Source organism: Mobula birostris, chromosome 23 (assembly GCF_030028105.1).
Source record: "Mobula birostris isolate sMobBir1 chromosome 23, sMobBir1.hap1, whole genome shotgun sequence".
Lineage (NCBI taxonomy): Eukaryota > Metazoa > Chordata > Chondrichthyes > Myliobatiformes > Myliobatidae > Mobula > Mobula birostris.
The window spans coordinates 52,422,803-52,435,258 of NC_092392.1; the positions used below are offsets into that span (position 1 = coordinate 52,422,803).

Consider the following 12,456-nt stretch of genomic DNA (forward strand, 5'->3'; position numbering starts at 1 on the left):
ACAGGACATACAGGGTGGTAGTTACACCCAAGGTGCAGGACACAGGTGACTGTCAGGAGGAAGAAAGGGGATAGGCAGCTAGTGCAGTGTTACTTTGTGGCTGTTCCTCTCAACAACAGATATACCGCTTTGGATACTGTTGTTGCAGAGGGGGTGCAGGAGAGGGAATGACCCAACAGAGGACATTCACAGTGGTGAGGTTTCTGGCACTGGGTCTGGCTCTGTGGCTCAACAGGGAAGGGGTAAAAAGAGGTGAACTGTAGTGATAGGGGATTTGTTGGTTAGGGGAACAGAAAGAAGCTTCTGTGGAAGTGAATGAGGTTCCCGCATGGTTTTTTGCCTCCTGGGTGCCAGGGTCAGAGACACTTTAGATAGGGTCTACAGCATTCTTAAGTGTAAGGGTGAGCATTTAGAGGCTGTGGTCCACATTGGTGCCAATGACATAAGTAGGAAGAGTGATGAGGTCATGCAAAGTGAGTTCAGGAAGTTAGGTGCTAAGTTAAAGGACAGGACCTCCAGAGTTTTGATCTCAGGATTGCTAACTGTGTCACATACTAGTGAGGCCAGAAATAGGAAGAGCAGACAGTTTAACATGTGGCTAAGGAGTTGATGTAGGAGGGAGGGCTTCAGATTTTTAAATCGTTAGGCCTCTTCCAGGGAGAGAGGAACCTGTACAGAGGGACAGTTTGCACCTGAACTTGGGGGGGTGCTGGAGGGGTAACTAATCTCCTATTGGGTATGCTTGATAGTGCTGCATGGGGTGGTACAGACACAGTCAGGAATCAAAAGGTCGAGCACGGTGAGACTAATGCTCTGTGACGCGTTTATGTTAATACCAGGAGTATTGTAGGAAAGACAGCTTAGGGCATGGATCAGTATGTGGAATTATGATATTGTAGCCATTAGTGAGACTTGATTGTAGGAGGGGCAGGACTAGCAGCTCAATGTTTTGGGGTACTGTTGTTATACTTGATAGAACAGGAGGGATTAAAGGGAGAAGGCTGGCATTACTATTCAGGGAAAATGTCACAGCTGTGCTCAGTCAGGACAGACTGGAGAGCTCGTCCAATGAGGCTTTATGTGTAGACCTGAGGAAGAAGAAAAGTATGACCACATTAATGGGATTATATTATAGACCAGCAAACAGTCCATGGGATTTAGAGGAGCACATTTACAGAAAGATTGAGAACAGTTGCAAAAAAAATTAGGTTGTGATAGTAAGTGATTTCAATTGTCCATATATTGACTGGGGCTCCTATACTGTTAAAAGGCTGGATGGGAAAGAGATTGTCAACTGTGTTCAGGAAGGTTTCCTTAGTCAGTACATAGAAGTCCCAAATAGAGAGGGTGTGATACTAGATCTCCTGTTAAGGAATGAGACAGGGCAGGTGATGAAGTTTTGTATACGTGAACACTTTGCATCTGGTAATCATAATGCCATTATTTTCAAAGTAATGGAAAAGGATAGGTCTTGACCTTGGATTGAGGTTCTAAGTTGGAGAAAGATCAATTCTGATGATATCAGAAAGGATCTGACAAGTGTTGACTGGGTCAGGTTGTTTTCTGGCAAAGGTGTACTTGATAAGTGGGAGGCCTTCACAAGTGAAAGTTTGAGAGTACAGAGTTTGTATGTCCCTGTCAGAATAAAAGAAAAGGATGACAGGTTTAGGGAAATTTGTTTTCAAGAGATATTGAGACCCTGGTTAAGGAAAAGAAGGAGGTGCATAGCAGGTTTTGGCAGGTAGGAACTAATGAGGTAATTGAGGAGTATAAGAAATGCAAGAGAACACTGAAGAAGGAACCAGGAGGACTAAAAGAAGGTATGAGGTTGCTCTAGCAGACAAGGTGAAGGAGAATCCCAAGAGCTTCTACAGATATATTAAGAGCAAAAGGATAGCAAGGGATAAAATTGATCCTCTGGAAGATCAGAGTGCTAATCTGTGTATGGGGCCAAAAGAGATGGGGGAAATCTCAAATTGATTTTTTGCATCCGTATTTACTCAGGAGATGGACAGAGAGTCTACAGATGTGTAGCAATGCAGCAGTGAGGTCCTGGATCCTATACTGTTTACAGAAGAGGTGGTGTTTGCTGTTTTGAAACATATTAGGGTGGATAAAGTCCCAAGGCTTGACAATGTGTTTTCCAGGACCCTGTGTGAGACTAGTGCAGGAATTGCAGGGGCCCTAGCAGAGACATTTAAAACATCCTCAGCCACAGGTGAAGTGCTAGAGGACTGGAGAATAGCTAATGTTGTTCTGTGGTTTAGAAAGGCTCTAAAAATAAGGCAGGAAATTATAGGCCAGTGAGCCTAACATGTGAAAGTTATGTGAAGGTATTGATTAGACAAGAAATGATTAAGGAAAGTCAACATGGCTTTGTGCGTGGTAAGTCATGTCTAACCAATCTTATAAAGTTTTTTTGAGGAAGTTACCAGGAAAGTTGATGAAGGCAAGGCAGATAATGTTGTCTACATGGACTTTAGCAAGGCCTTTTACGAGATCGCACATAGGAGTTTCATCAGGAAGGTTCAATCACTTGGTATTCAGAATAAGGTAGTAAATTGGATTAGACATTAACTTTGCAGAATAAGCCAGTGAGTGGTAATAGATTCTTTCCTCTCTGCCTGGAGGCCTGAGAGTACTGATGTGCTGCAGGGATCGGTGCTGGGTCCATTGTTATTTGTCATCTATATCAATGATCTAGATGAAAATTTGGTAAACTGTACATGTTTCCCCTGCCATCTGAAGGCAGAGTGTTCCTATGAAATGGTTCGTAAGCCGGAATGTCGTAAAGCGAAGAAGCAATTACCATTTATTAATATGGGAAAATTTTGTGAGCGTTCGCAGACCCAAAAATAACCTACCAAATCATGCCAAATAACACATAAAACCTAAAAAACAGTAACATATGGTAAAAGCAGGAATGATATGATAAATACACAGCTTATATAAAGTAGAAATACTTTTCCACAATCATTACTGCACTGTTCTCCGTAGCAAAAATCTCACGCACGCGCCGTTTCAAAAACACGGTGCAAGCGCTCTCCAGTAACCTCCAGTAAACTAAGCTATGAAGTTGCCAAATCATACCAAACAACACGTAAAAATACTCAGCCAATATAAAGTAGAAATAATGTATGTACAGTGTAGTATCACTTACCGGAATTGGGACAGCGCAGAGCACACTGATGATGGTGTGTTAGGCTGAGTCATCGGAGTTTGGATGGTGCAGTGGCCCCCACCCTCCGGGCCGCCAACCGATACCGATCCGCGAAGCATGCAGGGGTACAGTGGTAGCCGGGAGGCACATAGTACATCTTTAAGAAAAAAGCCAAAATAAACATGCTAATTAATTAGGTGTCGCCCGGCACGTAATTAATTATCATGTTTATTTCGGCTTTTTTCTTAAAGATATGCTATGTGTCTCCCGGCTACCGCTGCATTCTCTACGAATCAGTATCTGTCCGCGGCCTGGGTGTTGGGGTGGTGGGACACTGGTGTATCATCTCATTGTCGTCTGTTTCCATTAGAGCAGGCAGCTCATCTTCTCCTATCTCTGCCCGCCTCGATGTCGAAGGTCGAGGTTCGTCGTCTGCTGTGGCTGATGTGGAAGGCTTGGTTGACTGCTGAGTCTCATGCATTTTTCTATCATACAGTTCTTTGTAAGCACTCAAACCATCCTGCAAGTATCCCCTGGACCTACGTACCCTTTCAAAATTAAAGTCGTACTTTATCATTACTCATTCGGTTTCGATTGTTATCCTTTCCTCTTCCAATTGCATCAGTTCTTGGTCATGGGATGCAAAAACCTCTTCAACATCGTCTTCGTCAGCTTCCACAAGCCAAACTCACTTAGTCCTTACTTCGTTCACCACGATCAAAACGCTTAATTATCTCTCGTTTTAAGCTAAGTGTAACACCCTTACGAGCTCTTTCAGGCTTTTCCGATACCTTAGAACTCATCTTGCAAACGGCAGCTCACAGGCACGTGCTTAAGCAATGCCGGCGAGAATATCGTTCCAAATCCGGGGGAGAGCAGCTGCTCGGGGCGCGCGCTGCTTTTTATCAAGTGCTGATTTTTTTCGCGCGTTGCCTTTTATCGCGCGTTGCTTTTTTCGTCACAGTGAAAACACCTTCTGTTAGCGAAAACAAGGTACTAATGTAGGTTTTTCCTAACAGTGAGGTTTCGTAAAGCGAACGTTCGAAAAGCAGGGGACACCTGTATCAGCAAATTTGCGGATGACACCAAGATTTAGGGTGTAGTGGACGGTGAGGAAGACAATCAAAGCTTGCAGCGGGGTCTGGACCAGATGGGAAAACGTGCTGAAAAACGCCTAATGGAATTTAATGTGAACAAGTGTGAGGTGTTTTACGTTGGGAGGACCAACCTGGATAGATCCCACATGGTGAGTAATTGGGCACGGAGAAGTGTGGTAGAACAGTGGGATCTGGCAATAGAGGTCCATAATTCCTTGAAAGTGGCATCACTGGCAGATGGGGTCATAAAAAAAGCTTTTGGCACATAAGATTTCATAAATCAATGTACTGAGTATAGGAGTTGAGATGTTATGTTGAAATTGTATGAGATATTGGTGAGGCCTAATTTGGAGTATTGTGTGCTGTTTGGTCATCTACCTACAGGAAAGATGTAAATAAGATTGAAAGAGTACAGAAAAAGATTTCAATGATTTTGCTGGGACTTGAGGACCTGAGTTATAGGGTAAATTGAATAGCTTAGGACTTTATTCCTTAGATCATAGAAAATTGAGGGTAGATTTGATAGAAGTATACAAAAATATGAGGGGTATAGATAGGGTAAATGCAAGCAGGCTTTTTCTACTGAGGTTGGTTGAGAACTAGAAGTCATCAGTTAATAGTGAAAGGTGAAATGTTTAAGGGGTACATGAGGGTAACATCTTCACTCAGATAGTGGTAATTGTGCAGAACAAGATACGGAGTCAATTCAACACTTAAGAGAAATTTGGATAGGTACATAGATGGGAAGGGTGTGGAGGACTATGGTCTGGCTGCAGGTCAATTAGACTCCCTCACAGATTAGATGGTCCAAATGGCCTGTTTCTGTGTTGTAGTATTCTATGACTATGAATCCTCTGGACCCTCTACAATGCCAGCACATTCTTTCTTAGATAAGGATCCCAATATTACTCACAATACTCCCAAATGTGATATGACCAATGCCTTATAAAGCTTCAGATTTACAGGTACACCCTTGCTTTTATATATTAGTCATTTTGAAATGAATGCTAACATTGCATTTGCCTTTCTTACCAGTGACACAATCTGCAAGTTAACCTTTAGGGAACCTGCATGGGGACTCCCAAATCCATTTGCACCTCTGATTTCTGAATTTGCTCAGCCTTTATTCCTTTTACCAAGGTGCATGACTATACACTTGCCTGTACTGCATTCCATCTGCTGCTTCTTTGCCCATTCTGCTAATCTGTTCTACAGACTCCTGGCTTCCTCAATACTATCTGCCCCTCCACCTGTCTTGGTATCATCTGCAAATTTGACTACAAAACCATCAACAATATTAGAGGTTCCCAACGTTTTGTATGCAATGGACCTAAACCATTAAGCACAGGGTCCGTGGACCCAAGATGGGAACCTCTAATATAGATAAACAAAAGTTGTCTTGTACCTTTTCTGTAATTTGAGGAGTGTTTAAATTATGTAGTTTAAACTTCACTTTCTTTTGCATATTAGAGTACTTGCAGTAAATATAGAACAGTTCCATAGAAGAACATAGCTTGTATCTAGTAAAGTGGTATAGAAACTTTAATCCAGGATATCTGATGCTGAGTATTTAGCCAACGTGCTGAAGGAAAACAACGAGTATTAGCTTTTCTTTACATTACAGCAAAGATTACATTTCAAAAATTGACTTCGATGACTTTAGGATATTGAGATCACGAAAGACATTTTTTTTAAAAATGTAGGTGTTTCTTATTTATTCCAAAGTAAGAAAAAACAAGTCAGCCAAGATTCAATTCTGATTTAAGTAGGATCTGTCCCAACTGAAGTGTTTACATGTCGCATTGGGCCTAATGGAGATTCTTATTCTGTGCCAATGTCTGCACCATCAGTCTTCTTGTAACAACAGTTAGGCTCCATCGTAATTACAAAGCATTCACAAAGGAGATTAAATTTATGGTGTGCTGAAATACGGGCTAAACAATTTTACTGCCCAATGAAGTGAACACTTGAACATTTGATGACGTTTTTCCAACAGTCTGGTACATTGTGCATTGATGTCTGAGGTGTGCCTATCTGCAGTAGAGCAAAATACTGTGTAGAATTGAAAGATTTAATCTCATCTGTGAGGTGATAATTTTATATCTTAGTCAGAAGCAATATACCCCATGGTAACAAAGAGATCTTTAGGTTCTGTGACTGCTATCAAATATTCAGTTATGCCAATCAAGGCATTGGAGTGCTTTCTTGATCATAAGGTCAATGTGGTTGAACCAGTACAGACTACCTGTCGAGGAAATTTATACCCAGGTAGCTAAAGCTCTCAACCATTTCCAGCTCAGAACCATTGATATGCACAAGAGTGTGTGCTCTACGTTTTTCCTGAAGTCAATGACCAGCTTTTCAGTTTTTCTGACACGGAGAAAATGTTGTTGAAATTGATTTTATTGTTATGAAGGGGAGTCATGCATTTTTGATACTACAACCTCATTAAAGATACAGAATTCAACAGTAACACTCCTTATAGTAGTGTACATTGTTTCCTGCTTCCTTGACATTCTCTGACTGCTATCAAATGTTTAATTATCCCCCAAAGGAATTTTTCTGCAAAAACTACTGAGTTTTTATGTGAAGTAAATTAAGTACATGAACAACAAAAGCTGTGAAATATAGAAACTTATTAAAGAAGCTATAAATGGAGTCCTTTACTAATAGTTACACATTGTGTTGGATTTCTGTTTCTGAACTAATTGTGATCCTGAAAATGATCAGTGTGCAGCAGTTGGGTCTAACAGAGATTATTTCTCAGCCACTTGGGAGATATCTTCATATTTATTCAAGTTTTTAATCCTTTCAACGTGAAACTCACAGCAATTTTGGTAATTCCTCTGCTGTGGAGATCTTCATTCCAAATCAATGACATATGATAAATTGATATTGAGGGAGAGTTTTCTGGTTTCAATATCAAGCAAATGAAATCAGATTTCCATGTGGAGCAGTCAACTGGAGTAGTATAGCTGCGTTAGGCAGGAAACCTGAGGGAGAAGACAGTAGACAGTGTGAATAAAGAATGAACACAATGCATATCAATATTGTTCATTAAAACTTCCTGAAAATGCAAGTGATGGTTCATTCACATTGGAGTTACTATTGAAGGTATTTAGCCTCAGTAGTGAGAATGTAGATTTTACATTAATGGAAGAGCTAAGTAAACATGAGGAAGAAAGGAAGTGTTGCACAGACCATGGCAACTTTATTTTATGACACAGAAAGAGGTTATTTGGCCTGTTGAGTCTGTGCCAGTTTTTTGAGCAATTCTGTCAATCCCATTTCCCCAATTAGTTCCCTGTAATCTTCCCTTTCATGTTTATCAATACCTTCTAATTCTACTGCCATACACCTACATCAAGGAACAATTTACATCAGCCTATTAAACTCCCAACTGCAACAGTCCTGGGATATGGCAGATTTCGACATGGGTACAGGGAGCATGAGCATTCAGACAGCTGCCACATTTGTGTCACTGCCCAGAAAGCTCATCAATGCCCCAACTTCTTCAGGAGGCTAAAGAAATTTGGCATGTTCCCATCAACCCTTACCGATTTTTATCACTGCGACATAGAAAGTATTCTGTCTGGATGCATGGGCTATACCAGCAGATTTGATTTGTATGGCAACTGCTCTGCCTGTGGTGGCAAGAAACTGCAGAGAGTTGCACCCACTGCTCAGCACATTGTAGAAACCAACCACCCTTCCATGGACTCCGTTTATACTTCTTGGTCCATTCAGAAATCAGATGGTGGAGGGGAAGAAGCTGTTCCTAAAATATAAAGTGTGTGTCTTTAGACTTCTGTACCTCCTCTCCAATGGTAGTACTAAGAAGCCACCACGTCCTGGATGATAGGACTCTTTAATCATTAATGCTGCCTTTTTCAGTTATTGCCTTTCGAAGATGTCCTTGATACTGGGGAGGTTAATGCCCATGGGCATATTTAAAGTGGAGGTTGAAAGGTTCTTGACTAGAAAAGACATCAAAGGTTACGAGGAGAAGGCAGAAGAATTTACAACCTCTGCAGCTTTTCCTTACCCTGTGCAGTGGCCTCTCCATAGCAGTGATGCAACCAATTAGTATGCGCTCCTCAGTACATCAGTAGAACTTTGCTAGAGTCGTTGGTGAAATACCAAATCTTCTCCAACTCCTAACAAGATATAACTGCTGGTGTGCCATCATAATTGCATTACTATGTTGGGTCCAGGATAGATCTTCAGCAATTTTGACACCCAAGAACTTGAAGCCACTCACCCTTTCCACTGTTGAAACCTTGATGAGGCTGGTGTGTGTTCCCTCAACTTCCCTTCCTGAATTCCAAATCAATTCCTTGCAGCAATCATTGCTGAATGAGTGATAGTGAGTTTTGCATGATTACGCTCTTATAGAATGGCTTTGCATTCTGGTGACGAGGGATGAGTGGCATGGTGATGTAAAATTTGCAGTTTGTTGCTGATCATTTGGGTGTCAGAAGTTGAGAATGGGTGTTAACATTGGGTTAATATTGATACAGTTGACCTTCATTATCTTCGAGGTATAGGAATACAAGCTGCCCATGGATAGCAAAAAAAATTGAACACCACTTATACCCTTTCCTATGTACCCAATACAATCACAAATAAATGTAAATATAACCTAATATGTTTGAAAATCATTAACAGGCATTTATAAATACATGTACATTAAAACTTTAAATATTTAAAAAATTGGATGCTGTTTCGTTTATATTTTGGTATTTTTAACAACAAATTAACATTTTGATATGCTAAGCTTAGATCAAGAAAGCCTGGGTGATATTTGCTGAGGTAGACTGCTACAAAAAACAGACGTCTCCTCATGGTCTAGTTCACTCTTTCTCAACCATTTTGCCCTGGAGGAACACTTGAAATAATTTTCACATTGCAGGGAACACCTGCATAAAAATGATTATATCTAGCGCTCATGGTACATTACTATGATCAATAAATTGTAGATATAATAATCCAAAAATAATTATCAATGCTCTTTTGAGTAGAGAATGAATTTTTAGCCAACCTTTCTTGAAAAAAAGATAATTAGCTTACCTTTCTAGAAATTACTCTTTCTTTCTCTTCATAAATTTTAAAGACATAATAAATTTCTCAACTCTCGGTTGAACTTGAGATAAGCACACATGGATTTCACCTTCAACTGAAATGAAGCAATTTCTATCCTTGATGCTTGTTAAACAAGTAAAAGCTTGTTCACACATGTAAGAAGTTGAAAACTGTGGCAAAATGTTCATTGCTTTTCTATGAATGGCAGAATACTCTTCTTTCACAGAAATCCAGAACTTGTCCAGGGACAGGTCAGCAAGTGTCATCTTGAGTGTATGATCAGAGTGCAGCTCACAAAGTTCTTCCTCTTCTCTCGAAGTCAAGTTCTTAGGCTGTGCAGAAGATTCAGGGGAAGGGTCATCCACCCAATGGACTTTTACTTGTGATGAAAGGAAGGAAAAATACTGTTCAATTTTGTTCTGCAGTTCTTCCAGGTGGTTTTCAATAAAAATTGAGATTTTCTGATATCCTTCCTCATTCTCAAACCCAGGCAGTAGTGGAAACATTTCAGGATTTCCTTTTGCAGTATGATTTTTCCAAAGCTCCAGTTTCATTTTAAATCCAAGAATCTTATCACTTGAAGTCAAAACATTTTCTCCAGGGCTTTGCAGAGACTTGTTTGACTGGTTCATATGAGGAAAAATGTCTGTTAAGTTGGCTAATTTATGCAGCCATTCTTCATCTTCAGAGCACTGAACAAAATCTGGCCTACTATTTTCTTGAAAGTACTCCTGCAATTCAGCTTTCAACTCAAACACCCTAATGAGAACTCTTCCACTGCTAAGCCACTGGATTTTTATATGTAGCAGGAGAATGGTGTGCTCTTTGTCCAAATTTTCATGCAGTTTTTTAAACATTCTTGAGTGACTGGTCTTAAAGCTACTAAATAACTTGCTTCCTGAAGCTTTTTCCTGACTCTGACTTTATTTTCAAAAGCTTTAATCTGTTTGTTTTGAGATTCCAAAAGTACTTTAAAATAATTAGCACTTATACGTGTCATATGGCTGTGATTTGTAGTTTAGTGTCTTTTCAATTTTGCTGGAGCCATTGCTACATTTGTAAGTTGTTTGCCACAGGCTAGGCACAATGGAGCAGGACAACTTGGATCACCAGTCCATGTAAAACCCATTGACAAGTAGTTTTCATTGTAAAGATATTGTACCGGCTGATTACTTTAGTCCCATGCACTTCTTTTGTCTCCAGATCCCAGAAGGGGCAAGTGAACTTCTTCTGGGGCAACGGAAGACATTGAGTCTCTGCTGCAGTCCTGAGTCTTCCAATTGTGGAGGGCAGTCCAGTCATTGGTGTGTGCATGCACCCAGCCTGCGGTTCTCTGCCTCAGGACCCTGTAGAGATATCTGTATAGCAACTACCCTCCGAGATGGCATGCACAGAATATCCATTCTGTGGCCAGGAGGAGTCAGTGTACCACACTTATACGGAGTGTGAGAGGTCGCAGCCCCTGTTTGCACTTCAGCCCAGCATTCCTTATATACAACAGTGGTCCCCAACCACCGGGTCGCGGACTGGTACCAGGCCGCAAAACATGTGCTACCGGGCCGCGCGGAAACGATATGAGTCAGCTGCACCTTTCCTCATTCCCTGTCACGCATTGTTGAACTTGAACATAGGATTGCCAACTGTCTCACATTTGCCGGGACATCTTGTATATTGGGCTAAATTGGTTTGTCCCATACGGGACCGCCCTTGTCCCGTATTTCCCCCGCTAATGTAGAGCATTCCGATGAAACCTTTTGTGCTGAAATGGTGTAAAGCGAAGAAGCAATTACCATTAATTTATATGGGAAAAATTTTTGAGCATTCCCAGACGCAAAATATAACCTACCAAATCATACCAAATAACATATAAAACCTAAAATAATTCTAACATATAGTAAAAGCATTAATGATATGATGAATACACAGCCTATATAAATTAGAAATAATATATGTACAGTGTAGTCGGGAAGATTAAGCCAAAACCGATTTGTGAGAAAAAATCCGCACATACGTGCATGTGCACGTCATATATGCAAACGTTACGCATGCGCACACAAGTGCCTCCGCAAGTCTTCACGGACACGGTAGTCTTTCTCAGGGTAAACACAAGTGTCTCGTCAAACACACACAAAAAATGCTGGTGAATGCAGCAGGCCAGGCAGCATCTATAGGAAGAGGTACAGTCGACGTTTCAGGCTGGGACCCTTCGTCAGGATTTGACTGCTGCTTTTGTCCCTTATTTGGGAGTGAGAAAGTTGGCAACCCTAACTGTAACAGACATGTTGAGGTGAGTTTAACTCTACTTGAACACCCTTTCCCCGCCCCGGTCGGCCGGTCTGCAAGAATATTGTCAATATTAAACCGGTTCGCGATGCAAAAGAGGTTGGAGACCCCTGATATACAGATACCCAGTAGGGAAGGGGACGGGTGGTGAGGAGGATCTCCTGGTGGACTTGCTCCTAGGTCTGTCCAAAATAGCCATTCACAGGTCTAGGCAGCGGAAGATTGAGGGGTCTACCAGGTCCGCCCCACCTCCAAGGATATGTTCATGCCCGGCTGTCCTCAGAGTGGGATTATAATGGGTACAGTTGGGGACTTCTTGGAGCAGTAGGCCCCCCAGAAAATTGACTGTTTTATAGACAGTAGTAATTGTATTTTAATTTGAATTTATTCACTGTCTTGTAAATACTTAACGTTATTTGTTGTGTAAATAAACTTTTATAGTTTTGTTTAAAAAAAAAGACAGACTTTTCTGTGTCCATTATTGCACTAGTGCAGTGAAATGACTCAGAAGATTGCAATTCTTCATCATTAACCTTATCAGCATTGCCCTTAGGTCTCGGTCTAGGATCCTCCTCTTCCACTCAAAAATTGCCACACTGGACCGTCTTTAGAATAAAAATTTCCCTCCAATTTTATATTACACAGGTAGAGTTTGTTCACTGCCATAAGTTGGTCAGCAGCATGTAAGGGGAAGTTGTGACATTTACCAGGAGTGTTGCAGAAGAAGGTACAAAGCATTTTGGAGGATCTCCACCACCCATCCCACAATCTCTTCGACCCGGAGGTAGACAGACGCCAGTGATCATCTCAGCGGTTTTAATTATTCTTGGTAGG

At 41.1% G+C, this 12,456-nt stretch overlaps 1 protein-coding gene across 6 annotated transcripts in view; it reads left to right on the plus strand.

Moving 5' to 3' along the window:
- The window catches only part of pde3a (phosphodiesterase 3A, cGMP-inhibited), a 538,978-nt gene that overhangs the window by 273,057 nt on the left and 253,465 nt on the right, over positions 1–12,456 (plus strand). Inside the window, exon 1 of one of the 6 annotated variants that reach the window (XM_072241238.1) lies at positions 4,326–4,406. The exons of the other annotated variants lie outside the window; for them this stretch is intronic. Within the exon in view, the coding sequence (XP_072097339.1) occupies positions 4,338–4,406 (69 nt within the window). The 5' untranslated portion in view covers positions 4,326–4,337. Of the gene's footprint in view, positions 1–4,325; positions 4,407–12,456 lie in introns of those variants that run through there. 6 annotated transcript variants of the gene reach the window in all.